The 25,556-nt window shown below is 50.1% G+C and overlaps 4 protein-coding genes across 8 annotated transcripts; all 4 read right to left on the bottom strand.

The window, feature by feature from the left end:
• Positions 1-127: 127 nt before the first annotated feature.
• On the bottom strand, positions 128-15,340 carry LOC137592269 (paxillin-like). 4 transcript variants are annotated; one of them, XM_068310306.1, is made up of 14 exons: positions 15,181-15,340; positions 8,150-8,352; positions 7,908-7,993; positions 6,727-6,866; positions 6,460-6,643; positions 5,762-5,876; positions 4,523-5,665; positions 3,635-3,904; positions 3,152-3,538; positions 2,893-3,054; positions 2,322-2,495; positions 2,157-2,238; positions 1,926-2,074; positions 128-1,342 (listed from the first exon to the last, which is right to left on the bottom strand). In XM_068310306.1, exons 1-14 carry the CDS (start codon positions 15,191-15,193, stop codon positions 1,076-1,078), a joined length of 3,375 nt encoding a protein of 1,124 aa, XP_068166407.1. In that variant the 5' UTR covers positions 15,194-15,340; the 3' UTR covers positions 128-1,075. The 4 variants fall into 4 exon arrangements, with proteins under 4 accessions (XP_068166407.1, XP_068166411.1, XP_068166410.1 ...); XM_068310310.1 differs by lacking the exons at positions 3,152-3,538; positions 3,635-3,904; positions 4,523-5,665; XM_068310309.1 differs by lacking the exons at positions 128-1,342; positions 1,926-2,074; positions 2,157-2,238 and having other exon boundaries at positions 2,369-2,521.
• An 864-nt stretch (positions 15,341-16,204) lies between these two features.
• On the bottom strand, positions 16,205-18,062 carry ctu1 (cytosolic thiouridylase subunit 1 homolog (S. pombe)). Its single transcript, XM_068311472.1, has 3 exons — positions 17,930-18,062; positions 16,938-17,435; positions 16,205-16,840 (listed from the first exon to the last, which is right to left on the bottom strand). The coding sequence occupies exons 2-3, from the start codon at positions 17,431-17,433 to the stop codon at positions 16,305-16,307; spliced, it is 1,032 nt and encodes a 343-aa protein (XP_068167573.1). The 5' UTR covers positions 17,434-17,435; positions 17,930-18,062; the 3' UTR covers positions 16,205-16,304.
• Positions 18,063-19,091: 1,029 nt separating this feature from the next.
• Positions 19,092-20,823, bottom strand: crybb2 (crystallin, beta B2). Of its 2 annotated transcripts, none has more exons than XM_068310312.1 (6): positions 20,661-20,823; positions 20,416-20,503; positions 20,198-20,316; positions 19,710-19,842; positions 19,496-19,638; positions 19,092-19,406 (listed from the first exon to the last, which is right to left on the bottom strand). In XM_068310312.1, exons 1-6 carry the CDS (start codon positions 20,783-20,785, stop codon positions 19,238-19,240), a joined length of 777 nt encoding a protein of 258 aa, XP_068166413.1. In that variant the 5' UTR covers positions 20,786-20,823; the 3' UTR covers positions 19,092-19,237. The 2 variants fall into 2 exon arrangements, with proteins under 2 accessions (XP_068166413.1, XP_068166414.1); XM_068310313.1 differs by having other exon boundaries at positions 20,667-20,823.
• Positions 20,824-23,039: 2,216 nt separating this feature from the next.
• crybb3 (crystallin, beta B3) lies at positions 23,040-25,098 on the bottom strand. The gene is made up of 6 exons (XM_068310315.1): positions 24,948-25,098; positions 24,746-24,841; positions 24,535-24,653; positions 23,657-23,789; positions 23,434-23,576; positions 23,040-23,346 (listed from the first exon to the last, which is right to left on the bottom strand). The coding sequence occupies exons 2-6, from the start codon at positions 24,818-24,820 to the stop codon at positions 23,109-23,111; spliced, it is 708 nt and encodes a 235-aa protein (XP_068166416.1). The 5' UTR covers positions 24,821-24,841; positions 24,948-25,098; the 3' UTR covers positions 23,040-23,108.
• Positions 25,099-25,556: the final 458 nt, after the last annotated feature.

Genomic DNA, 25,556 nt, shown 5'->3' with positions numbered 1-25,556 from the left:
AATTTTTATAAATGTGTTCTGGGGGAACAACAATGATGATGATGATCTTATATTAAACTCTTCATCAGGCAGCGGAGGATGGAGCAGGTCTTCAGCTGGAGTCACAAATGAAGCCCTCGGCTAACAGTTTGATACCAAAACAGAGTTTATTTGCGTAACTGGACTCGATTGGAGGACTCTCACTATTCAGAACAATATTGTCAGTTAAAATGAAAAGAAAACAAGAGTCAAACGAAGAGGTGTGGCTTTGGTTAAATAACTATAATAATAGCACGTTGATTCCATCGATAAAGAGTCAGAACAGATTTAAGGCTCTAGATTCCCTGAACAAAAGGCCCCACGTCTCTCTGCCACATAAACCCGCTGCTTCTACAGTACGTCACATGTTCCACCACCATCCTAACAGACCGTTGCTGTGGCAACGCCTGTCTGTTGCTGCGGTAACACCTGTCTGCTGTGATACGAGTTGCGCCGCTGATGAAAAGTCAGTTTGCATAGTTATCCCAACATCACAGCAAATCTACTGTCGTGTTTTCCCGCCATACGTGAACTTTCATTAGCCCCGCCCCCTTTCCGTGAGTGGTTATTAGCATCCTGAACATGTCAGCGCTTCGCTTCCGCCGTAAACCGTGTTGTAAAAACAGTCGTGTTAAAAAACAAAACAACGAAACCCAGCGGTCACCGGCTCCCCGCTGCCGTTTCTGATTTGTGTGCTTTCAAAGGAGAACGCGCTCAACCAGTGAGCGACGACGTGCACGAGTGATTCACGTGTTTCTACAGTGTTCGCTAACGTTTCACCACCGTGAACGGAGATTAAACGGAGATTTGAATTCTACGAGGATTACACATTTCAGGATCAAAGGAAACTTTGCGTGTCAGTGTCGATTTGCAGAATCTGATGTTCTGATATTTTATCGCCTGAACAGGAAGTCGCTTTCGTCTACGCTGCTTCAGCCACACGCACACACCTAACGCACACACACTTCAGAGGTCATCGTCAGAATGCAAACGCACCCCCCCTCTGCCCCGCCCCGCCCTGCCCGCGCTACAGACGCTGACCCGTGAGCGGCGCCGTCTAACTGAACAGCTTAACGAAGCAGCCGTGGCAGTACGGTTTGTCGTTCTGTTCTTTGAAGGTTCCTTTGTTCAGCTGCTTCAGGCAGAAGGCGCAGACGAAGTGCTCCGGGTGGAACTTCTTGGCCATGGCGGTGATGCAGCGGCCCGTGATGGGCTTCTGACAGCCGGAGCAGAGCGAGCCGCGCCGCTCGTGGTAGTGGACTTCGCAGTAGGGCTGGCCGTCGTGCTCGAAGAAGCTACCGTTGACAAACGGGGTGAAGCACTCCTGGAACGCAAAAAGAGCGGCGCTGCAGCGTTAGCGATGTTAGCATAACATGACATAAATAGACACTCCACTCATTATAACAAGGACTGTCAAGAACAGTCGACTAAACACGATTATGTTGACTATTAAAATCGTTGATACCTAATTTAAGTCGACACGTCGTTTTTATAAAATCTTGGTATTCAAGGTCGACCGTGACGTCACCCGAAGTTCTATCAGACGGGTTCTATCAACGATAGAGGGACCGTCGTCTCGTACGCTAACTGGCTAGTTAGCTGTTAATATTAGTGTAAACACAGAACTTACTGCTTACACCTATAGCTGTACACGTTAACATTAGCGATTAGCCGCTCTTAGCACAAATATTTCATGTGTTTTCTCTAACGTTAATAATAATTATAATATTTCCTGTCAAGCTGAAAGCTAATGATAGTTACATGAGAGCAGCTTCCTGCCGGTGACGTACGGCAGATGTTTGACATTCAATCTGATCCAATTAATCGACTAATCGAACAATAATTGGTGGTTAGTCGACCACCACCGCACTGGTTTGTGGAGTGCTAGCTTGTAGCGCGGTACCGACCCTGCAGACGAAACACTCCGGATGCCACAGGCTGCTCAGCGCTGAGATGTAGTTCTCCAGGATGGCCCGGGCGCAGCCGCCACACTTCGGTGCGAACATGTCGAAGTAGTCCTTCCTGCAGTACGCTTTTCCATCCTTTTCGTGGAAACCTTGACGGGAGGGACAGGAAGGAGGGGGTTAACAGGAACAGCCGTGAACGTCGAGCTAAAGCTAACAGGGATCCGTCGGTACCTTCTGGGCCAAAGAACGATCCGCACTGAGCACAGAAGAAGTGTTCAGGATGCCAGGTCCGGTCCAGCGCCGTCACCACTTTCTGCACACACGACGACATTCATGATTGGTTGACTGCTGAGTACAGCAGACTGGGGGTGGGGGAATCACAAGGCGGGGACTCACGTCCAGTATGGGTCCGTTGCAGTAGTAGCAGCGCGGGGAGAACAGGTTGTGGTAATCCTTCTCGCAGTACGGCTGGCCTTCACGCTCGAAGAAGTTCCTGGAGCCGATCTCCTCCTGGCAGTGTGTGCACACGAAGTGTTCGGGGTGCCACGTGCGACCCATAGCCGTCACCACCTACACAACGCAACACAACACAACACCTGTGGGAGGGTCCCATATGGGCCGGGAAACAACCCCAAATAATGATACAGGTGGTCCTCAACATACAAACACAACTGTAATGTCATTACTACTGTAAAAACTAAAGTTCTATTCCCTCAGACTGACCAGAAACAATTACAGGACATTAAAACATCCCATCATAAATAAAATCCAGGTTCAGGTTGTTTAGAGTTCAGTCATTTTGATTATACGTCATTTTAAAAATAAAAATCTAGTTTAGGTCGTTTCTCTGGATTGCAAGACTGCAGGATGATATTCAGATACGGTGAAGCGCGTTTGTTCATAAGTTAAGGACTAGCTGTATTTAATCCATCAACACGTTGACCTAATCTCCGGCTGGTCGTCTCACCTGTCCCACGATGGGCTTACAGCAGGCGCCACAAACCCCTTTAGCGACCGTCTGCACCCCCAGTTTGTTGAGGTCGGACTGGAGACTCCCCAGCATGTTGTCCAGCTTGTTGACCTGCGTCGGAGGCCCCCCGGGACCACCGGCTTTCCCCTGGGCCATGATCTGAAAGACAAACACCTGCTGAGGGCGTGTCCGCCTGACGGGGGTGTGGCCAGAGAGACTTTAAGGTGTGGAAGCAGAAGAGAGGAGGAGTTCCTGCCTGCACTGGAGGGAAGACGGGGTCGTACTCCGTCTGGCAGCCTACCGACACCAGGACTTTAGGGGCGGCTGGTGGGAACCGCTCCACTGGTGGGGGCCGGTAAGGAGCTTTAAGGACGGGAGGAGGGGCGTCCGGTTTGGGGGCAGGCGGGGGTGAGGGTTTAAAGATGTGCCGAGGTGCGGCGGAAGCCGCTTCCCTGAAGTGAAGGGGGTGTTGAGCGGTGGAGGGAGGCGGGGGAGGCAGCGGCGGCGGAATGGGGATGGGGGGCAGCTGCACCGGGAGCGGTCGCTTTGGCTCTTCTACCACGGGGGGGCGCCGAGGGGCGGGGGGGGAGAGAGGCGGGAGAACCTTCCTTACGGGGACGGGGGAGTCTGGAGCGATTATGATCTAAGGAGGAGACAAACAGAGACGGGTGGGAGGGGGGGTGGGGGGGACATGGAGACAACGGGTGGGGGAAACCGGCCAGCGCAGAGCCACGCCCACCTTGTCGACGTCAGCGGCCCCGCCCTCGTGACGCAGACGCTGCGGTCTGGAGGTGATGATGACGCCCTCCGTCAGCCAGTCGTCGCTCTGCTTGCGGCGGCGCTCCGAGCGCCCGATGCCGAACTTCCCCTGCAGCTCCTCGATCAGCCGGTCCTGGGAGCTGTTCTTGTTCACGATCACGGGGCCCATCTTCCGGCGCGGCGGGTGGCCGTCGCGGTACATGGGGTGAACGTTGGGGGTCTCCTTAGTGCGTCTGATCACTGACTTGATCTGAAGTGGGGGGGCAGGGCGAGTCACGCAGGCAGGATTAAACCGCCGCCAGGCCGGGATGCGGTGGACAAACACACACACGGGCATGCTCACAGTCCGTCACACACAAACGATGCTGAGTGCAGCCAATCAGAAGCCTGGATTAGAAGGAGCTTCCGTCTGATTCGTTGAAAACATCAAACAAAAGTCAGACTTTTTCTTTCCGTCTGGTGTGAATCTGTTAGGTGTCACACCTCTCTTTTGGAGATCAGTGGTGCCCAACCCCCGGGTCGTGGACCGGTACCGGTCCGTGGGTCAGTCGGTATCGGTCCCCACAGAAAGAATCCAGATTCGTTTATTACGTTTAGATAAAAACCGGTTTTCTGCTGCTCCTATCGTTTTATCTAGTTGGATTTATCCGCCGCACCTTAACGTCTGACGTTAAACGGGGGAGAACTGAAGGTTGGGGACCACTGATGGAGGGGTCACGCTGACGTTAGTGTCAAACGCTTCAGGACGCGGGGAGGAACCCTCGGGGGCGGGGCTTCTCGCCTCGGCGTCATCGTTAAAGAACAACAAGAGCAACAGAGCGCGAGCACAACCCGGCCGTCCGGCGGCGGGGGGGGGGGGGGTGCGTACGTGTCCCGACGCCGACACCCGGTCAACGTTGGGGGTCGTCTGCAGCAGCGGCAGGTCCAGGGCGGTGTCGGGGGTCCCGGGGCAGGAGCTGGGGGTCATGGACTCGTCCATCCAGCTGGCCTCGGTCAGCGGCGTCACGCTGCCGTCCGTGTACGGCCTCTCGGTGTGGGGGGTCACGCTGCCGTCCGTGTACGGCCTCTCGGTGTAGGGGGTCACGCTGCCGTCCAGCCCGTCGTGGAACGACACGGACAGCTCCTCGTCGCCCCAGTCCAGCTCCCCGTTCCCGTCCACCGACTCGTCGGTGACGGTGTTGGCGCCGCTGGCGAACACGTCTGGCTGCACGCCGCTTCTGTCCACGGGGAGGAGCAGCTCCTCCTGCACCTCCATCGTCAGCGGGGGCTCCCCCGCTGGCGGCGCCGCCTCAGTCTGAGGGAAACTCATCGCTAGCAGGTTGTCCAGAGCTTCGTCCAGGGAGGGCTCCGCCGTGGGGGGCGGGCTGGCGCCCCGGGCAGCGGGGGCCGTCACTGGAGACGGGGAGGATGTCTTTGAGGAGACGTACGGAGGAGATCCAGACAGACGGACAGGGAGGGGCGACGGAGGCGTTTGGATCTTAGAGGGACGGGGACAGAACGTCAAATTCAGGTCGTGAAGAGAAGAAGAGGGTTGGGTTGTGGCGTTTGGGGGTTCTACGGATGGACTGGGGGGCTTGGAGGACTTGTGGTCCAGGACGGTGTTGACGGAGGACAGGGAGGGCGTGGTCGTGGCGTGGGAGGGGCTGGGGCTGCCCCTCATCAGGCTGGAGTTAGAAGAAGCCGACTGGGACACGACTAACAGGGTCTTGGGTTCGGCGGAGACGTCCACGACGGCGGCCAGGTCGGGGTCGCTGGTGGCAGACAGGGAGGAGACGGGGCTGTGGGGGGGGAGGTGGTTGGGGTGGGGTGCGGACACGCCCCCGTCCCCCCCGTCCTCGTCTATGTGAAGCTCTAAACCGGCAGGAAGAGGAAAGACAGGAGAGGCGCAGGAAGACGGGTGGGACAGACGGAGGGAAGGAGAAGCCGCCGGGGTGACGGAGGAAGAGACCAAAGGGGGACGAGGAGAGGAGGAGACTCCCGCCGGGTCCAGCAGAGAGCCCAGAGAGCTGGGCTGGGGGGACAGAACAGAAAGGAGAGGACAGACATGGTGAGGACGTGACAGGAGACGCTCGCGTTCGACCGCGTCTCCCTCCTGCCGCACCGCTACCTTGAAGTCGGACAGAGACGCCATCAGCTCGTCCAGCTCCCTGGTGGCGCAGGACGCCGACATCCGGGCCTGCTGCTGGGAGGGCGTGTCCACGTCGCTGTGGCGAGCCGGAGGGCTGCGAGTGAGACGCAAAGAAAACAAGGCGGTCAGACACTGAAACGTCCCGAGACACCCTCACGAATTTGTGCCTCTGGCTTCCTGAAAATGTTCTTCTGTGATTATATCTCATCAGGTTTCAGGTATAAAAGTGAAAACTTGACCTTGACCTAGTTTTTCAAGGTCAAGGTTGTGATCTAATCTTGGTCCCCTTGCCTCCCTGAATATAAATCCTTTTGTTTCGTCTTTCTATCTTCTCCGGTTCCTGAGACATGTGCAAAACAATGTTAAAAAGTTGAAAATTTGACCTTGACCTAGTTTTGTCAAGGTCAAGGTCATCATCTCATTTTGATTCTCTTTGTTGCCCGAGTAATGTGCCGTTTGTTTCATCTTTTTTATCTGTGAAGGTGTTTGGTGGACGAACGGACGAACACGCGAACATTGATGTCATGTGACGGGCGTTCTGTCGACACTTCTGATTGGTCAGTCAGCTGACGAAACTGCTTGCAATCAAAACCAACAGGATCTCAGACATCCTTCGGCTTCAGGGAGTTGCCTCCGGTGTTGCCTTCAGGTACCCGCCGTACAAACGTGTTCTCTACCTCGGTGACGGCACCGAGCCCTCCAGCTCGTCCAGAAGACTCTCCACGGTGGGCCGGACGTCTTCCGGCCTCACGCCGTTCCTTTTGGGCTTGTCCTGGGGGGGCGGGCTAACCATGATGTCTGGGCAGCTGCCGTTCTCGTAGTGGGTGATGCTGCAGGATGGTAGGGGCGGGGCCGTCTCCTCTGTGGACACACCCCACACACACACACCGGTTAAAACTCGTGACCCCAGACACGCGTGACGGACGTGGAGGTCTGGTGACTACCTGTGGTGGGGAATGACGGCGAGCTCTGCTGCACGGCGTTGAGCTCCAGCAGGAGTCTGTCCAGCTCTGATAGGTTACTGCCCAGGGCGGAGGTCATGGCTGCTGAGGACGAGTCTGAAGACTTCTGTTTGTTTGGGAAGCTGAAGACAGAAAGAGACGCTGTTCGCTAGAAGAACCGACGACAACACGTCTGTGCTGCAGGTTGTTCCAACCCGAGCTCACGTTTCCCTTCACTGGGTGTGTTTGTGTCTGTTCCTGATCTTCTTCTTCTTCTCCTTTGGGCTTCTCCCTTCAGGGGTCTCCACAGCCAATCAGTGTCCTCCATCTAACCCTGTCTTCTCATCCTCTTCTCTCACACCAACTACCTTCATGTCCTCTTTCACTACATCCATAAACCTCCTCTTTGGTCTTCCTCTAGGCCTCCTGCCTGGCAGTTCAGAACTCAGCATCCTTCTACCAATATATTCACTATCTCTCCTCTGGACATGTCCAAACCATCTCAGTCTGGCCTCTCTGACTTTATCTCCAGAACCTCTAACATGTGCTGTCCCTCTGATGGACTCATTCCTGATCCTATCCATCCTGGTCACTCCCAGAGAGAACCTCAGCATCTTCATCTCTGCTACCTCCAGCTCTGTCTCCTGTCTTTTCTTCAGTGACACTGTCTCTAGACCAAACAACATCGCTGGTCTCACCACAGTTTTGTACACCTTTCCTTTCATTTTAGCTGAAACTCTTCTATCACACATCACACCTGACACTTTCCTCCACCCGTTCCATCCTGCCTGGACACGCTTCTTCACCTCTTTTCCACACTCTCCATTGCTCTGGACTGTTGACCCTCAGTACTTCAAATCCTCCCCCTTCTTGATCTCTTCTCCCTCTAACCTCACTCTTCCACTTGGGTCCCTCTCATTCACACACATGTACTCCGTCTTACTGGTCTTACTGATCAGATTGTAAAAACGTTCAGTTTGTTTCCACCGGGGGTCAGTAACACCCCCCACCCCCCTTAGAAACAGTAGAAGCCTCTTCTAAATAAAGACAGAAACACAAAGACGAGTCGGAGCTGAGGCTCCTGGTGATCAACCAACCAGAGCTCGTCTGTCATCCCACTTAGAAGCCCCTTCAGATATTCCATCAGACTCTGGTGAGCCCGTCCCTGGGGGGCATGGGGGTACCTGTAGACGTGGTCTTCCTCGACGTGAGACAGGGGGGAGCTGCTGCTGTCCCTGGACCACGAGCTCTTCTGGGCCGAACCTAAAGACTGCACAGGATTCAGCAGCGTCAGAACACCGGACAAACGGTTTTACCTGTGCCGCGCTAACAGACAGGTGGTTGTCATGACGATCAATCATCTAAATCATCGCAAACTCGTGTGGAGAAAGTTGGGATGTCCATGTTTGTCCACGGTGAGACGTACCTGCTGGGAGGAGTGGTGGGAGTCGGTCTGATCGACCAGGGATCCGTTCAGAGCCTCGGCTGAGGGCGGAGGCGGGACCGGAGGCGGAGCATCCTGGTAGGCGTGTCCTCCAGTGGGGATGGAGTAGGGGGTCTCGTCAGATAGGAACACGGGTCGCTTGGAGATGTGGGACGTGGTGGATTCCAGGTCAGCCAGCAGCGCGTCTGCAACATGTGACCGTTAAAGCGTTACAGACTAATTCCTGGAGCGTGTCGGCCAACGCGGTCGGGCATCAGGGCGCGCCGGATTCTTTACGGGCTTCGTGGAGTGCTGTGAGGTGACGACCAGCCCGGATGTGAACACAACATGGCGGCAAGTGGGCCTCTAAACCCAGCCTGTCAGCGTCAGCACGCGTCGCTTCATACCTACGGCGTGCCTTCCCATCGGTGCCGACTATAAATACAAACCTGGTGACAATCGCGGTTCAACCTGTCACATCTGACTGTCTGAATCATCAATGACATCGATTGGTCGTTGTTGAAGAAAGAATTGATGGAAGCAAACGCGGTGTCCCCAGGAGTCGAGGGGGTTAGGATTCGGAAGGAACGCAGGAACAAAATAGAATCTGACATCACGCCATCCATCCATCCTCAGCCCGTCCAGAATAGACCGCCATCAGCGGCTGCATACAGTTACACTACAGCGGGATGGGCCGGTTCCACTTTAACCCGACATCCGAAGACTCAAAAAGTAATCAGAAGCTCAAATATAAATCCACACGTCTCAAAAGATCAGCTGGAAATAAGAGATTAGAATTAACGCGTCTGGAACTCATTCAAACGGTACTTCAGGAATCCTTACGTGATCCGTCAGCGAAGTTAATGTCACATCCCGGGAAAACAGACGTCTGCAAACGGTCTGAAGGCCGAGGTTGGTACTCACGTTATTCCAGCGGCTGATAACCGCAGACGGGACGATGTGTGTGAGGCGGACGGCGGGACAAAGATAGTGTGAGCCGCCAGCGGCCCGAGGGAGGAGTGGTCAAAACCGGATGACGGCGTCTTCACAGCGAACCTTAATTTAAAATGAATCCAATGAGCCCAGCAGGGCTGGAACCAAAGGGTTAACTGTAGGGTTTGAGTCCCGTCAGTCACGTCTTTATTCAGTGGTTTTAATGAATCTGTGTTTGATTTGAACTGGAAATCTGAGACCGACGGATCAGTCGGTCTGGAACGAAACCAGGTTGAGGTCACGACCCCGGCCAGAAGTGACGTCACAGAGTCCCGCTCGTCTGATTGGTCCCAGTTTGAGCAGGTTAATCACTCATCCTCCTATAAGCCAATCACAGAGCTCCTGGGCGTTCTGGGCGATCCCCCTGCAGGTGATCAGGAAACACGAGGAGTCTCTGTTGGCTATCTCCCTCAGATTCCTCCACTTATTAGCAAATTTTCAAAAACTCTGCCCCCCTCTCGCCTCACAAATGTCTCTCCTAAACGCTCCGATACGCTGCTGAATATATAATTTGTGCTATAAACCTCCGCCTCCGGCCTTTAAATAGCGTTTGACACGACAAACAAACATGAAGCAGGATTATCTTACAAGAAAAGGACGCTGGAGCGGCGCCTCACACGTCAGCCTGCCACGTCTCCTCATCACACATCCTCCCCAGAAGCTAAAAGTTGAAGTCATGAAGTTTGACGTAAACCACATGGGAGCTGCAGCCTATTTAAAGCCTCCGCCTCGGAGAGTCGCCCGTGTGTGTGTGTGTGTGTGTGTGTGTGTGTGTGTGTGTGTGTGTGTGTGTGTGTGTGTGTGTGCAAATGTGCTGAAATATCACGAGCAGCTCAAAATAATCTGCACCTGGTGCTGACGCGCTAAACAAGGCCTGACTGAAGACGCTCGTAAAACAAAGAGGAAAATACCACAGCTGGCGAGCCGGTAGAAAAAAACAACACAATGTGGGATCTGGAGTTTCTCTGGGAGCCAATCAGAAACGAGCTGGGAACATATTCCTAGAAAGAATCGAGCTGAGCCAACACGCCGCGCCCTCACACACCACCTGTGAGACCGCCATCGGGGGAAAATTTACACGCCTTCAACCCGGAATCAAACCTGCCAACTCGCAGCTGCAGAATTCTTACATTTAATGTTTGTTTTTCCCAGAATGCAGCGTTGTCGTATGACCGACGGTTGGGTGGAACATCCGACAGGCGTGGCGTGGAAGCATTCCTCCGACCAGGCAGCGCCCACCCGATCTGGAGCCCCACCAAACGGCGTGAAATGAATCATGTGGATTTATTCTGAGTCTGCAGGGGAAGATTCTGAAGCCGAGATCTCAGCTGGTCGACGCGCGTTTCCAGCTGCAGCGTAAAAATACACACTTAGCTCCATAAGGTGTGGATTATTATCAAGAAGCTAAATAAAAACAACAAAATATTGTCATTCTAATAAAATCAGTAAATAAACCAATAAATTTGAAGAAAACGACTCGGATTCAATCACGTCCCACGGTTCCACATGGACGTTATAGTTGGACAGGGGGGGGGGGGGGGGACACTTCTGCTACCTTTGGTGGGGGCATAAAAATCTGATTTACTGCAGGTCATTAAAGGATAACGGCGCTCCCCTTCCCTCCCTGCGGGGGGCAGCGGTGAGTCGAGGGTGAGGACGACAACGAGCCTTCAGTCTCGCAAGTTTGGGCCAAAGCGTCAAGAATGCAAACATGCACTGTAAGTCATGTAACACGCTAATCTTTTCCATTCCAGACCGGGGGGGGGGGGTGTGGGGGTGGGGGTTGGGGGGGGGCGCAAGGGACAAAGTCCGATTCTGCTCCGGCGGCATCCCGACTCAATGGTCCATTGTTTCAGAACGGGAGGAATAAAGCGCTCAACAAACGTGACGACCGCGTCGGGATGATCCGGCTATTCCGATGAGCCTCTACAGAACCCGGTGGTGGGGGGTCACCGACCTACACTCGCATTCCTGTGTCGGTGGGTGCGTGTACAGTCCTGCACTGTTTATCAGATTGGAGCAAAGGTGCGTGGGGAATTCCACACATTCCTCCTGTGGGGAACGGGTGTCGCTCCGACGCAGCGGAACGTCGCTCAACACCAAAGCTGGTGCTTCAGGAGATTTAGAGGAACTTTTATCCGACACCCCTGAATTAAAAATTTTACCCTGACCTACATGCATAGGTCAAAGATCAAAGCTAGTGCTCTGACTTACTGTCATCGATCAAAAGACGATCTATGGTCTTACTCACACCGGCCTTCTCCCTCGTCTTTCCATCTTATCCGGTTCCTGAGTTTACAAAAGTTGAAATTTGACCTTGACCTAGTTTTCTCAAGGTCAAGGTCATCATCTCATCTTCATCCCCTTTGCCGCCCGAGTCATGTGCTTTTTGTCTCATCTTTCTATCTGCAACGGTTGTGGAGATGTTTGGTGGACGAACGGACGGACGGACGAACACTGACTAATACAATGTGAGGCGGGATGTAATGAGGCGCTGGCGATGACGGAACGCTTTGGATTGTGGGATGAGAGAGACGTCAGTGTTTTCATAGCAGGAAGGAAACAGCGGCGTCTAATCTGTTCTGATTAGCTGGACGTTAACGGGTGGCGGCTCACCTGTTTATAGCCGGAGCAGAACTGGATGAAACCCTACCCCCATCAGACCAGCCCTACGGTATTTATATCAAACAAGGCAGGCACAGGCCTGAGAGGGGGGGGTTAGGGGTGAGATACCAGTATGTCAGGCTGACAGGGGGGGGGCGGGGAGAACCCAGGAGAACAGAAAGAATAAAAGAATAGAATAAACGAGTGTGTGCGTCTGCAGGAAGAGACGAGGTGGTCAGTAACACACCACCAGGAAGACACGGGCATCTCAGGGCAACCGCTTCAAAATAAACACGCCTAAAAATACCCACAACGGCAGCCCCCGCATCCGAAAGACGACACGACCCCCGAGAGATCGCCAAAATAAAAGCACCTCCCCGCAGAGCCGTAAATCAGCTCGCAGGAGAAAGTCTGAGGCAGCAGCCGGTCAGCGAGGACACGTTCAGGGACGGGGTGGCAGGACGCCAGGGGGGGGGGGCAGGGTCCCACTGGGGTGGGGTGGGGGTGGGGGGGGCGCCAACAGGGTCTGACTGGAGGAGGAGACCCCAACTTTAGCAGGTCTGCATCTTGTTCATGGGTTTGACTCTCAATGCAAACTTCAGTCGAGGCGCCAACAACGCCTCCAGCAGTAGTGATCAATGAACTAACACCACAACAACAACAACAACAACAACAACGCCTCCAGCAGTAGTGATCAATGAACTAACACCACAACAACAACAACAACAACAACAACGCCTCCAGCAGTAGTGATCAATGAACTAACACCACAACAACAACAACAACAACAACGCCTCCAGCAGTAGTGATCAATGAACTAACACCACAACAACAACAACAACAACAACAACGCCTCCAGCAGTAGTGATCAATGAACTAACACCACAACAACAACAACAACAACAACGCCTCCAGCAGTAGTGATCAATGAACTAACACCACAACAACAACAACAACGCCTCCAGCAGTAGTGATCAATGAACTAACACCACAACAACAACAACAACGCCTCCAGCAGTAGTGATCAATGAACTAACACCACAACAACAACAACAACAACAACAACACCCTCCATGCGGTCGCTGACGCCCCTCCAGCTCGGCCCCTGATCCCGGTGCCGCCTCGCCGCGGAGAGATTTACTTCACCCCTGAGTTAGCCGCTAACTGCTAGCTGCATTTTTTAATGCACACGTGAATGTTGTCATGGTTACGCCTCATCACACCTTCATCCCTTTAATACAGAACGATGGGGAGCGACAGTCTGAACACAAACGGGTCCAGATCCGAAATACGGCAATAAACAGGAGGTTTGTGTTAGAAAACAGAAACAGGAGCCCCCCCCACCCTGCTAGCAGACGTGACCCCCCCGCCCCCCGCCCCCTGAACGCGCTCTCAGGTGAGTAATGTTCAAAGAATCCAGCGACGCTCAGATTCCCAGATGTGTGAAGAAAGTTTTCCTGAGCCGAGAGGGAGGGCGGGAAGCCATTTAAATCCCCCCCCCCCCCACAGTACTGACGTCTCTCATTGTTTTTCTCCTCTGTTTCCTCAGGATGTGGGGGGGTCTGTTGCCTAAGCGATGAGGTCAGCACACAGCTTCCTCAGAGCCAGAACAGGATGGGTGTGGGTCTGATTTACAGGCAGGAGCTTCGGCCCGCCAGGTCGGGCTGGGGGGCCTGAACCCTGCAGCGCCCGTGGGGTGGTAACACAAACTGGAGTGGGGGGGTGGGGGGCTCCTCTGCAAGGTGATCAGCTCTTAGCATGACAGCACGGCTAACAGGAATGCTGTGTGTTTACAAAAGGCATGTTTAGCAGGTCAACGCCAGGGCCGACCCCGCCCCTCACCCAATGTCAATGCCCCCCCCCCCCCATAGACACCTACACCTACTGCATTCACACACACACACACACACGGTCCTCAGTGTGTATTTATCTGCCACGCCTTAAAGGACGGCCCGTGAAAACGGGCTGAACCCGACCCCTCCCTCCGGCGGCGGCGTGGCTGAGGCAAGTCGTGACCCCCCGGCGCTTCTGGCCTTGGACCCCGACGATGTTTGACATTCCTAAGCAGCCCCTCCCCGATCCCGTCCCACAAACGGCCCCTTTCAGAGGCAGCTCCAGCATCCCATGTGCCCCGGGGGCATTCACACGGCGCACCCATAATGCAGCGCTGCGTCCCTCCACTTAAACAAGCCTCCGGTCCAGATTACGACCCCCCCCCAGCTGACACGAGCCCAACAGACAGAGGCATCAAACGGGATTATTCTGAATTAGCAAGATAAATATAGAAAGCCAAGCAGCTGCTGAAAGCTATAGCAACAAAATTAGAAGTTCAGAGGTTCAGGGTCAAAGGTCAAGGGCCAAGGAGGGGAATATTCAGTCAGTATGCAAGTAATGTGTCGGAGCTGGTTTAATACAGAGCAGAGGAAACGCTTAGAGTCGTGTTAAAATGATCAAAAATTGGATTTGACACCAGTTTTTTTCACTATTTAAAAAAAAACGTTCCTCAGGTGAACAGATTAAATTAAATTAAATTATATTAAATTATATTAAATTAAATGTTAAAATTATAAACGCGTTCAGTTGAGCTCAAACCTCTAAGGAGGCTGTTTGTTGTTCCCATCTGGATCAATCAGATTTAAAGTTGTGTTTCGCCAAATCACATTTTTATATTGTGACTATTAAAGATCCAGATTATAATCCAAACCAGTTGGGTCTGGATACAGACCAGTACATCGCTATGGTAACAAATCATTCAGATAAAGGGTTTAGAATCAAATCCAAACATGTTATGGTGTTATTTCTGAGGAGGACCAGGTGTAGTGACGTGGGACACGTGGAGACACGTCCCCCACCAGTACAACCAGTAGACCGACCAGTAAAGCTGCCTGGAACAGACAGAAACCCTGTCAGCGCCCCCATGGCCGCCACATGTCCCAACACCAACAGGAAGTGAGACATCTCCCGCGAAGGACGGGCCGCGATTAAAGTGGACCAGAACCAGATGTATGGCGGCTCCAGCCACACACACACACACACACACACACACACACACACACACACACACACACACACACACACACACACACACACACACTTCAAAGATGGAATGAACAGCCCCGGGGGGGGGAGACACTCAGTCAGGAGGCTCCGTTAGAACTCGGTGTCAACACGTCACAAACCCTCCAGAAACCGTTAAAAAACCCCACGGGAACTATCCGCTGGGACGCGGGTCCGGCCCGGCGGGGGCCCCCGCGGTCCCCTGGAGCCCCGACGGAGCCGCTCCAATCAGCGGACTCCTCCTGATTGTGACACTTCAGCCATTTTTCTCCCACAGTAAACACAACAGCGGTTCTGCGTTAAATCTCGTCACCTCCACCCCGCGGCCCGCTGCTCGCGGACGGCCGTCAGAAGCACCCAGAGCCCGGGTCGGGACTCACCCAGGTCGTCCATGGTCCGGTCCGGTTCCGCTCCGCGTCGCTTCGAGCTGCTTCTCGGTACTTCTACAAGTTCTCCTCCCCGAACTTCGCCGCCGCTCGCGCTCCAGAGGGTCCGGAGAGCTCGCGTGAGCGCGCGCGACGGGTGCACGCGCGGTTTCACTGGAGAGCGCGCGCTCTCACTGGAGAACGGAGATCACGACTGACATCTAGCGGCCACTAACTGGAACTACATGTTTGAAGGGAAAACTAAAATGTGTTTAAATGGATATGAATCATTTTAATACTGAAAAAGAAATATTTTTATTTTATTTTTATGCAATATTACCTTAAATAAAACCTTGATTATACATATAATACATTAATATCTTCTTTTCCCTACAGGGGTCGCCACAGCGAATCAATTGCCTTCACCTAACCCTGTCTCCTTCGTCCTCCTCTCACCAACTACCTTCATGTCCTATATATATACAATAATATGCGCAATATAAATTGGCAATACAATCATGCACAGAATCACGGAATAAAACCAGAGTAGTCATACAGAGGGCTTCAGCTGTACCAGACAGTTCTGTGACTCCACAATTCCTGAGGAAGACGGTGATAATGATGACGATGATGATGGTGATGATGATGATCATTGATGATCGGATGGAAATTGACAGATTTTTTAAATGATGCACTCGTGATACATCGTATACTAAACCGAATAACTTTTGTAACCTAAGTCTAAAAAAATTGTGTTTGTAATCTTAGTAGAATGAATAGTACACTATAATTCATTTAGGCTTCAGTAGAAGGAAATAATAGTAGTAGTTGAGGGTAACCTTTGGTGGATGGAGGCAAAATCAGCTTGAATACATGCTAAAACTTTAAGACACTGAATCAATAGATTGTAGAACTTGGATTGTGAATGCCTTTAGAATTCAACCAATAACTATTTACAACATACTAACATGGGAAAGCAAAAATTACAACATCCATCTTGAAATATCCTTTTATTGTAAATGAAAAAAATATTAAGATAATTAACCTTCATTAGACTTAAAATAACGCATTTCATTTAAAACATGATTATATATACTCTATTATATATTTTTTCCTTATTATTTTTTCAAAAATAATCATCAAAAATCTACTGGCTTCAGCTTCCTCTCCTCCTTCTCTGTCAGGGGCTGCTGGGAGATAATTTTGTCGTGCAGCCGGTGATGTTTGCCGATGCCCAGCCTCGGCAGACCTCGGTTCAGCCCCTCCAGCAGCACACACGCCTTACAGAGAGCCTGGCTGGAGATGTAGCCACAGCGGCTACAGGTCCCCTGCACAGGCATCTTCACCCCCTCCCGCACAGAGAGGTTCTCCCCTGAGTGGATGACGTCTATGATGGAGCTCGGCCTCACGCTCTCCAGGTCTTTTAAAAACGTCCTGGCGTGGCCTCGGTAAGCGTTGGGCGAGTAGATGCACTCAGTGGAAAAGTAGTCCAGCTTCTTAAAGTAGGCGTACAGAACGATCTCTTTCTCATACGCGTATTTGAGGGGCTTGCAACGCGGCACAACGCCGTCACCCTCGCTGGCTGTGGAGATGGCGGTGCAGCGGCGCAGTCGAGCGATGTCCCCTCGTAAGACGTTCATCAAAACAGTCTCTGCTATGTCATCAGCGTTATGACCTGTCCCAAAAAAAACAATCCAAGAAGACAACACATCAACAACAGCTTCATCTTTGACGAAGAGCAGTTCACATTTTTAGCTCGACATTCCTCTTACCTGTACATATTTTGTCCACATTCAGCATGATGGCTCCTCTGTCCAACGCCTGCCTTCTGAACACGCCGCAGAAGGTGCAGTTGTTTTTCAGTCCCACCTGTTTCACAATGGCGTCCATAGTCCAGCCGTACAGCTCCTCGTACGACACAATCTTTAGCGGTAGCTCATACTGCTGCTGATTCCTCTTCACCGTTTCCAAGGAGTCGTCACGGTAACCAGTGATCCCCTCGTCCACTGAAAGCAGCATTAGCTGAAGGCCGTAGTCGTACCGTTCGTTCAGGAGCTTCATCACGTGAGCGAGCACCGTGGAGTCCTTTCCACCCGAGGCGGCGATCCCCACCGTCTCGCCGTGTTTGAAGAGCTTCGCCATCAGGATCGTCTGATGCACCTCCTCCTCAAAGGCCCAGAAGAAACACTCCTTACACAGAGAGTGGCCAGTTTTTGGACGTTTCAGCACCGCCCGCTTGTCCACACAGCTGCTGCACAGGACAGGCATGTCTGGAAAACCAAAATCCGGTTTACAATCGCTTATTCTGTGTCCAATTTCAAACAAATGTCCAGCATTTTAAATGGAAAGATGTTAGACCTCATAATTATATATATAATAATAATGCAGAATATTGTTTAGATTCACACAATTGGCATTATCACAAGAGAAATGATCATTCACGTCAGTTTAAAGGACAAAAACATTCCCAATGGATTCAGACATGAGCATTTTGGCTAGTTTCTGTTGCTAGTAGTAGTTAGCTAGCTATAAATACATTAAACCAAGACGCAGAAGCTCATTTTCCGACGTTAACTAAACCAAACATGACTTCTCCTGAAAGGTAAACACATATTTATTAAGATTCAGTGATTCAGACTAAAACATTTGTCATAAAACCGGTAAGAAGTGTTTGGCGTTAGCAACACAGCAGGGAGTTAGCTTAGCTTCCAGGAGAAAACATCGACGTAAATCCGTCACTTTTAACATTAAAACATTTTCCTACCAAAGTTTCAGATGAACCGGAAACGGACGTGAGAAGAAAATAAGGGTTTATCCCTGAAAACCACTTTAAAATGTAACTGTCGTTACTTTAACATAAGTGTTACACTATATTACAGCAGCTAGCATGTCGTTCAACCGTGTATCTAAACCGGAAGTTCAGGAAGTTACGTCAGCTATAAACACCCACAGCACCACCCAGTGGTTCGAGCTGGTCAGTGCACATAAAAAGGCACTGACGATCCCAAAAGTGCCTTAATTAATAGATCATTTAGATATTGATTAAAAATCAGGATTTGTTAGTTATCATTCAATTGACATAACAAACCATTATTTTCATCCCTACCAACAAACCCGTGTGATCTCTGAGGTATGGGTTTCTGTATTTCATATTTAAGTGAAGATTTTAAGGAATATCTTTGGCCGGGGATGTGTCGATCCAGTTCTGAGCTGGATCTGGATTCCAAATCTGATTTGAGATGTCTTTTATAACAAATTGATTTGGGCTCCTTAAAAATACTTTCTGGCACTATTATCAAAATAAAAGTATCCATATGTGGAAAACTACTAAGCCAAAGTGTGTCGAATCATTCAGATCATGAACCAGATCTGTTAGATTAAATCTTTGAAGAGGAGGTCAGTTTGAATTGGACCACAGTTGGATAACTGAAGGGTAAACACTTGAAACCATAGGTAGTCAAGTTCTTCTTCTTCTTCTTCTTCTAGTATATTCAGAGTTATTCAATTAATGTATGTATTTGTGAAAGGTAAAGTTATACCTAGACCAAAAATAAATCTGAATCCTTTATCATAGAAAATTATATTTTGTTGATAACTCAAGTTATTGCTGATAAAGAAATGATTATAGACCTAGGAGGCGAAATCCGGAGAAGAAATCCGGTGATGGAACAAGTCAGATTTCATATCATCATCATATCATTTCCTAGACTGATACAACAAAAATGAAAACCTGCACTGTGTGCATTTTGTCTTTTTCTGTGGCCGATAGACAAACAACTGTCAAAAACTTGTTCTGACTTTGTCAGGAAACTACATTCTGATTGTTCTGGTCTTATTAACAGTGATACCAGTGGAGATTCACGCTCCCTGTGTGATTTATAATTATGATGTTGGTGAAAGGACGCCTTCAGGATCACACAACAATCTGAGCAATAAAAATTTATTAGTTTGCTTCAAAGAATGTCACCACTGCAGCTGCAACAGACATCAAACTGGTGTGAATGCAGATTGAAGAGGTTTCTGCTGGAGGGGGGCGAGGCTGCCATGTTCCTGACCGGAAAGAGGGGCAGTCTTAGCTGACGGGGTGAAAAGCACCTCTGTGGTGCCACTGCATGTCTCTGATGCGCCGAACCGACTGGATCTGAGGAACCTGGGCCCCGAACTCAGCGCATTCCTTATACTCCCCCTTTTCAAACAGGTACTGGTAGCCTCTGTAGCCTGGGTACTGATAGCCGACCCAACTGGCCATCAGGAGCAGAGACAGGAGAGAGAGTCCAGTTAGAGACAAATACACGAGTCACAGCGTCACACATCATCTGCAGGGACTCACGTGCCGCTCTGAACCCGGACAGAGGAGACTTTCTCCTGGTAGCCGTGTGCGTGGAAGCTGGGAACGTCGTCGTCTACGATCTCAATCTTCTTCCCCGCGAAGCTGGGGTTTTCGAACAGGACTATCTTGTGCTCTTGGCTGTCCTGAGAGATGAGTCGGGTTTTAACCACGGGTGTTAACTTCCCGATGGGATACCTGACGTGTCCTGTCTTACCACTTTAATGGGCCTGAAGGCAATAATGGTGTCACTCCGCCGGCTGTTGGTCCAGGAGTCCCAGCGAGGATACTCCCCCTTCTCGAACACATACTGCTCCCCCTTGCACCCGGGTTGTTCGTACCCCACCCATCTGAGGGGGAGAGACGGATGCTTGTGACTGACCAGTTCAGCATACCTCCATTTGTTTTCAGCTAAAGTCCCTGTCTGTCTGGGTTGGGATCACTCTCTGGTCCAGGGGTGGGCAAACCATTTGACTGGTGGGCCAAACAGGGCTCTAAAATTTGGTATTAAAGTTTTTGACATTTAACAAGTAGCAAAGCATACATATACAGGGATTATTGTAAAAGTTATTGTACAAATGCATTCATTTCATAACAGTAATTTTATAATTTAAACTAGTTTGGCGGGCCGGATCACAGAGCCCAATGAGCCATACACGGCCCACGGGCCGTAGTTCGCCTCTGTAGTCTCTGTTCACCACTCACGGTCCACAAAGCACCAGTATGGAGCCCACTTTCTCCACGCCTGCTTCCTGGAGGTTGTTGCAGGGACCAGTCAGCTCATGGCAGGAACCCTGGAAGTTTTCCTGCTCGTAGATAACCAGCTGAGGGGCAGGAGAACAGGAAAGAGAGCGCAAACCGGATGTTTGGTGAAGTCGTGCATCGTAATCGTGATCAGAATTTCTGCACGTGTTTCGTCCCACCTTGAATGCGCTGGTGCCTGGCTGCTGCTGCTTGGAGGCAGGGCTCTGGTGGTCTGTGGCCATAGCGAACGGGTTAGTGAGGAAGAAACTGGAAAGAAACGGAAAAAAATAAAAACAACTGAAATGGTTCTGATTTTAAAAGAAAGACTTATGAACAAGAGTTCAAACACAGAAAAAGGAGGTCATAAAAACAGAAAAATAAGGTAATAAACTTTGAATACGGTGCAGCAACGTGAGCCTCTTACCAGTACCTGTCTGTGCCAGTGTGTTGGTGGTGGCACGAAGGGCTCAATATATACGTGGCGCAGGGGGGGAAACTCTGCCAACAGTGCCCACAGGGTCCCGGCAGGCCTGCAGGTCGGCCTGCCATAGGCCCAGCAGCCTGAAATGAGGGTTCACCGTGCAGCCTCCCCCCCACTTCGCTTTGCCAAACTCCCACAAAGTTATTTCATTAGTTGTCAGTTTTGTCCGGCCAGTCATTGTTCAATATCCTCATGATTCAGCACCGACAGTGCCAAGAGTCCAACACCTACAAAGAGAGGGAGAGAGAGAAACGAAACGTTAGACCGAGCTGGAGTCCAAATCCGGATCAGAGCTTCAACGAGTCGAAGATAATTCGATATTTTATTTCAAGGCTTTGACTCATTTTGTCACTAATGGTTGGATTTTAGTCAAAATAGTACAAGAAATGGCAAATGTTTTTCTTGTTGACTTCTATTATTATTTAAATGTTTTATAAATGTTTACAACCTCTCATGTCAAGGGGCCCAAAAGTATTCCAGAACAGCAGAAATCTGTCCAGTTTGTTCATCTTTTTGGCTCATTTGGTTGGTTTGTCAGCAGAATTAGTTAAACGTTACAGAAAGAGACAGATATCTTGTGATTATGAACGAGTTGGTTTATTCATTCAAGCAAAGACAAAAGTTTTATTTTATCAATTAAAATGAGCAAATCGTGTGATGAGAATGTAGAACAAAAACCTTTGAAAAGAACTGCTTATGACAGAGTATGATATTAATATGTAAAGGTTTGTGAGATTGAAAACTATCGATTAAATCAGTGTTAGTGAGTTATTCATCGACTGTTTTCACGGCAGCTGCATAAAAAAATGCAAGAAGAATAAATAGTAAATAGTTGTAAACAGAGATTAGCCCCGCCCCTCAAGCATCACAGCCTCTTTGGACTCGAAGTTTCTCTCATTCCTTCAGTTTTTCTTTCATGTTGACATGAAAACATGGTAAAATCTGAGCTGTGCTAACGATGCTAATCTGGAACCTAACAGATGTACACTTCCTGTTCAGGGAGGAGCAACAGAAACTCCAGCCAATCAGCTCCATTTGAACTCTGATGGAGCTGATGGGGGGAAAGAAGAGAGCAGCAGTAATGGTCACATGTTTAACTTCATCCAATCAGATTCTAGATCTCCATCAGCAGCTTCTGAGGATGCTGAAGGTTCTGGATCAGGAACCACCAACAGGTTCTGGACCAGGACCACCAACAGGCTCTGAACCAGGAACCACATACTGGTTCTGGATCAGGCTGTCTGGTTCTGGTTCTGGTTCTGGTTCTGCTTCAGGATCTTTCTACTTCTTCTCTATAATTTATTGACATCCTGTCTGATTCTCCTGCTGGATGGAGGTTCAGGTTCAGGAAACAACTACACTCATATTAATCTGTCCAAATGTGTTCTGTCATAGATTACATTAAATCTTATGATGTCATAATCTGCTGTTGATCGTAATCTCATCACACACTCAGATTGTTCTTTGAAAAGGTAAAATAGAATAATGAGAGAATAATAAATAATGAAATAAATAAATAACAATAAAAATTGTCTGAGGCGCTTTAATGTCTGCAGATGGTTCCATCATCATCATCATCATCATCATCATCATCATCATCATCATAATCATCATTATCATCACCATCACGACTGTGAAGCATATTATGAAGGCGGGATCGTCTCCATGGAGACGGTTTCATTTGATTTGTCAGGAAGGTTCCTCAATAACGTTTCTATAATTCTGTTAATATATAAACTTAATGGAGACCAGAAACAAATCCTTAAATTATCATTTGGACCAGGATCCAGAAAAGTTTGTTTTGAAGAAGAACAGAATCAATGAATTTTTCCACTCTTTTTTTATATGTATTTTTGACACATATAAATTTCCAATTTTATTCATTTGGTTTTATTTCTGTTAATGACGTAATTATCAAAAACATAAGTTATAAAAATAAAATAAAATAAAAAAACCCCGACTCCATTTCCTCAAATCTTGATGGAAGCAGGTCTTGTACGTTCTGGTGTGGATCTGGATTGAGATGCATTAACTGGATTTCAAAAGATATTTTAATTTCTCAGAAAACATCCCAAAATTATTGATCAAATATATTCATGATTTTAATAAAATGATTATAAGAGAATTTTTTGTATTTGTAGGAGTGGATCTTTATTTAGCTGCTAACACAACTAGCATCTGAGATGTTTGAGTCCCCTGCTTTCGGTTTAAAGCTCAGATGATGGTTTTGGTGGTGGTCCAGATCTGGTGGTGGTCTGGACCCCACATTCTAGTCCCCAAACCCTAACGGGTCAAACCCGTCCAATAAGAAACAGAGCCGAATCCACGTCAAACAACCTTTATTAGCCTCTGAAACATACATTTCACTCCTCGCTGGGCACCAGCAGCTGCTTAGGTGGCTCCAGCGGTGGCCGGTGGGGCAGGAGGTGCTGGTGCCGGGGCGGGCTCGGGTTCTGGAGCCGGGTCGGGGACAATGAAGCAGCCCCTCTTGTGCCACTGCATGTCTCGCACCCGTCGGACAGACTGGATCTGAGGCGCCGGGGCGTCCCAGTCGTTCCAGTGCTTGAAGTCTCCTTGCTCAAAGACGAACTGGCGCCCTCGGTACCCGGGGTACATGTACCCGACCCACCTGGGGGGGAGGGAGGAAGACAGATGGTGAGACTCACGGCTTCAGAGGACGGGGGTAAGACCGGACGACCTCAGGGTGGAACCTTACGTTCCGTTAAGAGCCTTGACGCTCGCTACCCGATCCTGAAAACCGTGGCCCCACAAACTGGGAACGTCGTCGTCCACGATCTCCATCTTCCTGCCGGTGAACCCCGGGTTCTCGTACAGGTGCAGCTTATGGTCGGCACCGTCCTGTGGAGGACAAACACTCCCTCAGATGTCTGAAGCCATGCCTGAAACTGTTCCTGGCTCGGGGGGGTCGGGTCACCCACCACTTTGAGGGGTCTGAGCGAGAACAGGGAGTAGCTGCTCTGGCTGTTGGTCCAGGTGTCCCAGCGCGGGTACTCGCCCTTCTCCAGGATGAACTGCTCCCCGCTGAACCCGTGCCGGTCGTAACCCACCCAGCTGGGGGCAAACGGGGCAGACATTTAACCCGGATTGAGACAAATGATTCTGATTTGAATTTAAGGTTTGAAAATATTTTATCTTATATATGTTCACATTATTCTGAAAATAATCTGACGTTTAATTAAAAATTCTTTTGTTCCTCCTCGTGGAGGAAAATACAGCAGCCTGGTAGTTACGTAGCACGTAGCTATCGCTGATATCTCTCCACATCTTTACATTTTAGATGATTTGATGGTGATAATTTCATCAGTTTAATGATTAAAGTTCTGAAATAGCCTCAGGAGGCCATTCAGTACCCGACTGCTGCGTGCAGAAAGTTTGATGAGAAAATCTGAAACAGTTTTTGAGTTATGGTCAAAAATAACTCACTGCTCACATGCTAACAGCTTGAGGCTGCTAATAGTTTATCTATCATGTAGTAAATCAAATGTCAACAGATCAATTAATCTATTCCTGCTATAAATGATTGAATATAATACTTTAAATTTAATGATATGGCCAGACTGAGTGGTAGCATTAGCTAGCGACATGCTACGTACCCCCAGAACGGAACGTCTGAGGAGGAAACGAGGTTACGCAGGAAATAAAATAGTTTATAGGGTTTTAAAAAAAAATTCTCTACAGTTTAGGTGATTCTAACCAATGAAAATAAAAATGGTTTATAGTCGTTTAATTAACCCTCCGTGCACTGGTGCTTGTTTTTATTTAGGGTGGGGTTGGGACTCCGAGACTCGTTACTCACGGTCCGGACTCCACGATGACCGACCCGACCTTCTCCGGACCCTTCGCCGTCACATCCTTACACTCGGTTGAAAACTCCGCCTTGCGTCCCTGGAAGTTCTCAAACTCAAACAGCAGCACCTGGACCGCACAGAGGGGGCGGGGTCAGCTGCACCTCAGTGTGAACACACTCACAGCGAGCCGGCGTTCCGGGTTCGGGTTGGGTCCGGTACCTTATACGTGGCTCCAGCTCCTCCCTGGCTCTTCCCGGCAGCCTGCTGCTCCGGGGTGCTCTGCTGCTCCGACATGATCCTGATCCTGATCCTCCACTTCAGGACACACACACACACACACACACACACACACATGAAGGGAATACCAGCCTCATAAACACACACCTGAACATCCTCAACTCGGTCCACGATCCGGTCTCACCTGCGTTTGCCTCCCAGGAAGATGTAGCGTCCCTGGTCTCCTGCGCCGGTGTCTGGTGGGGTCGAGCCATTCGAGGGCCGGGACGGGGGGGTATTTATGGTTTATTTCTGGCCACAACAGCAGAAAAGGGGGAGCTGTTGATACAGCAAGTCTGTCACTCACATTGTGTTCGTAACGCCGCCTCTCAATAGGCAGCTGTGTTGGCACACGCCGCCCGGCCTGGCCGCCCGCCGGCCTGCCAGCGGCGATGTGTGGAAGCAGGAGGACAGCGAGCCAAGAGGATTGAACAAACAGGCCGGATCAGCAGTAACACACACTCACACACACACACCAACACACACTCACACACACACCAGGAGCTGCGTCAGGTTATCCGTCTTTAAGTTCAGCTGGCGTTACTCTTTGGCGTTTTCTGGAAAGATTTGTGGATAAACGGACGCTAGTGAGGGCAGCCATGATGGATCCAGATCAGACTCAGACCTGCAGCAGGTGTAACCTTGAGCTGGAGGCCTTTGTCTGGATCGGGTTAGAGTGACATGTGTTCTACCGATTGTCTCTGATCAATAGATTTTACCATCAAACTCACAATTTTTAGATCTTATCTCTTGA

The sequence above is a fragment of the Antennarius striatus genome, chromosome 3, assembly GCF_040054535.1.
Source record: "Antennarius striatus isolate MH-2024 chromosome 3, ASM4005453v1, whole genome shotgun sequence".
Classification (NCBI taxonomy): Eukaryota; Metazoa; Chordata; class Actinopteri; order Lophiiformes; family Antennariidae; genus Antennarius; species Antennarius striatus.
Note: the sequence above shows the minus strand (reverse complement) of the source record. Positions and strands in the feature narration are given on the sequence as shown.

Bases quoted from the DNA above. Each gene is read 5' to 3' on its own strand.
- LOC137592269 (XM_068310306.1), bottom strand. The intron at 7,994-8,149 runs GTACGTCTCACC...AATCCTGTGCAG, and splicing joins CCCACCACTCCTCCCAGCAG to TCTTTAGGTTCGGCCCAGAA. The intron at 5,877-6,459 runs GTAGAGAACACG...TCTCACTCGCAG, and splicing joins GGCTCGGTGCCGTCACCGAG to CCCTCCGGCTCGCCACAGCG.
- ctu1 (XM_068311472.1), bottom strand. From the start codon at position 17,433: ATGCCTGTCCTGTGCAGCAGCTGTGTGGACAAGCGGGCGGTGCTGAAA. The intron at 16,841-16,937 runs GTAAGAGGAATG...TTTTTGGGACAG, and splicing joins TGTGGACAAAATATGTACAG to GTCATAACGCTGATGACATA.
- crybb2 (XM_068310312.1), bottom strand. From the start codon at position 20,785: ATGGCAGGCCGACCTGCAGGCCTGCCGGGACCCTGTGGGCACTGTTGG. The intron at 20,504-20,660 runs GTAAGAGGCTCA...GTTTCTTTCCAG, and splicing joins ACTGGCACAGACAGGTACTG to TTTCTTCCTCACTAACCCGT. The intron at 19,843-20,197 runs GTGAGTGGTGAA...TCTCCCCCTCAG, and splicing joins ATACTGGTGCTTTGTGGACC to ATGGGTGGGGTACGAACAAC.
- crybb3 (XM_068310315.1), bottom strand. From the start codon at position 24,820: ATGTCGGAGCAGCAGAGCACCCCGGAGCAGCAGGCTGCCGGGAAGAGC. The intron at 23,577-23,656 runs GTGGGTGACCCG...TGTCCTCCACAG, and splicing joins CGCTCAGACCCCTCAAAGTG to GACGGTGCCGACCATAAGCT. The intron at 23,347-23,433 runs GTAAGGTTCCAC...CCTCCCCCCCAG, and splicing joins GTCAAGGCTCTTAACGGAAC to GTGGGTCGGGTACATGTACC.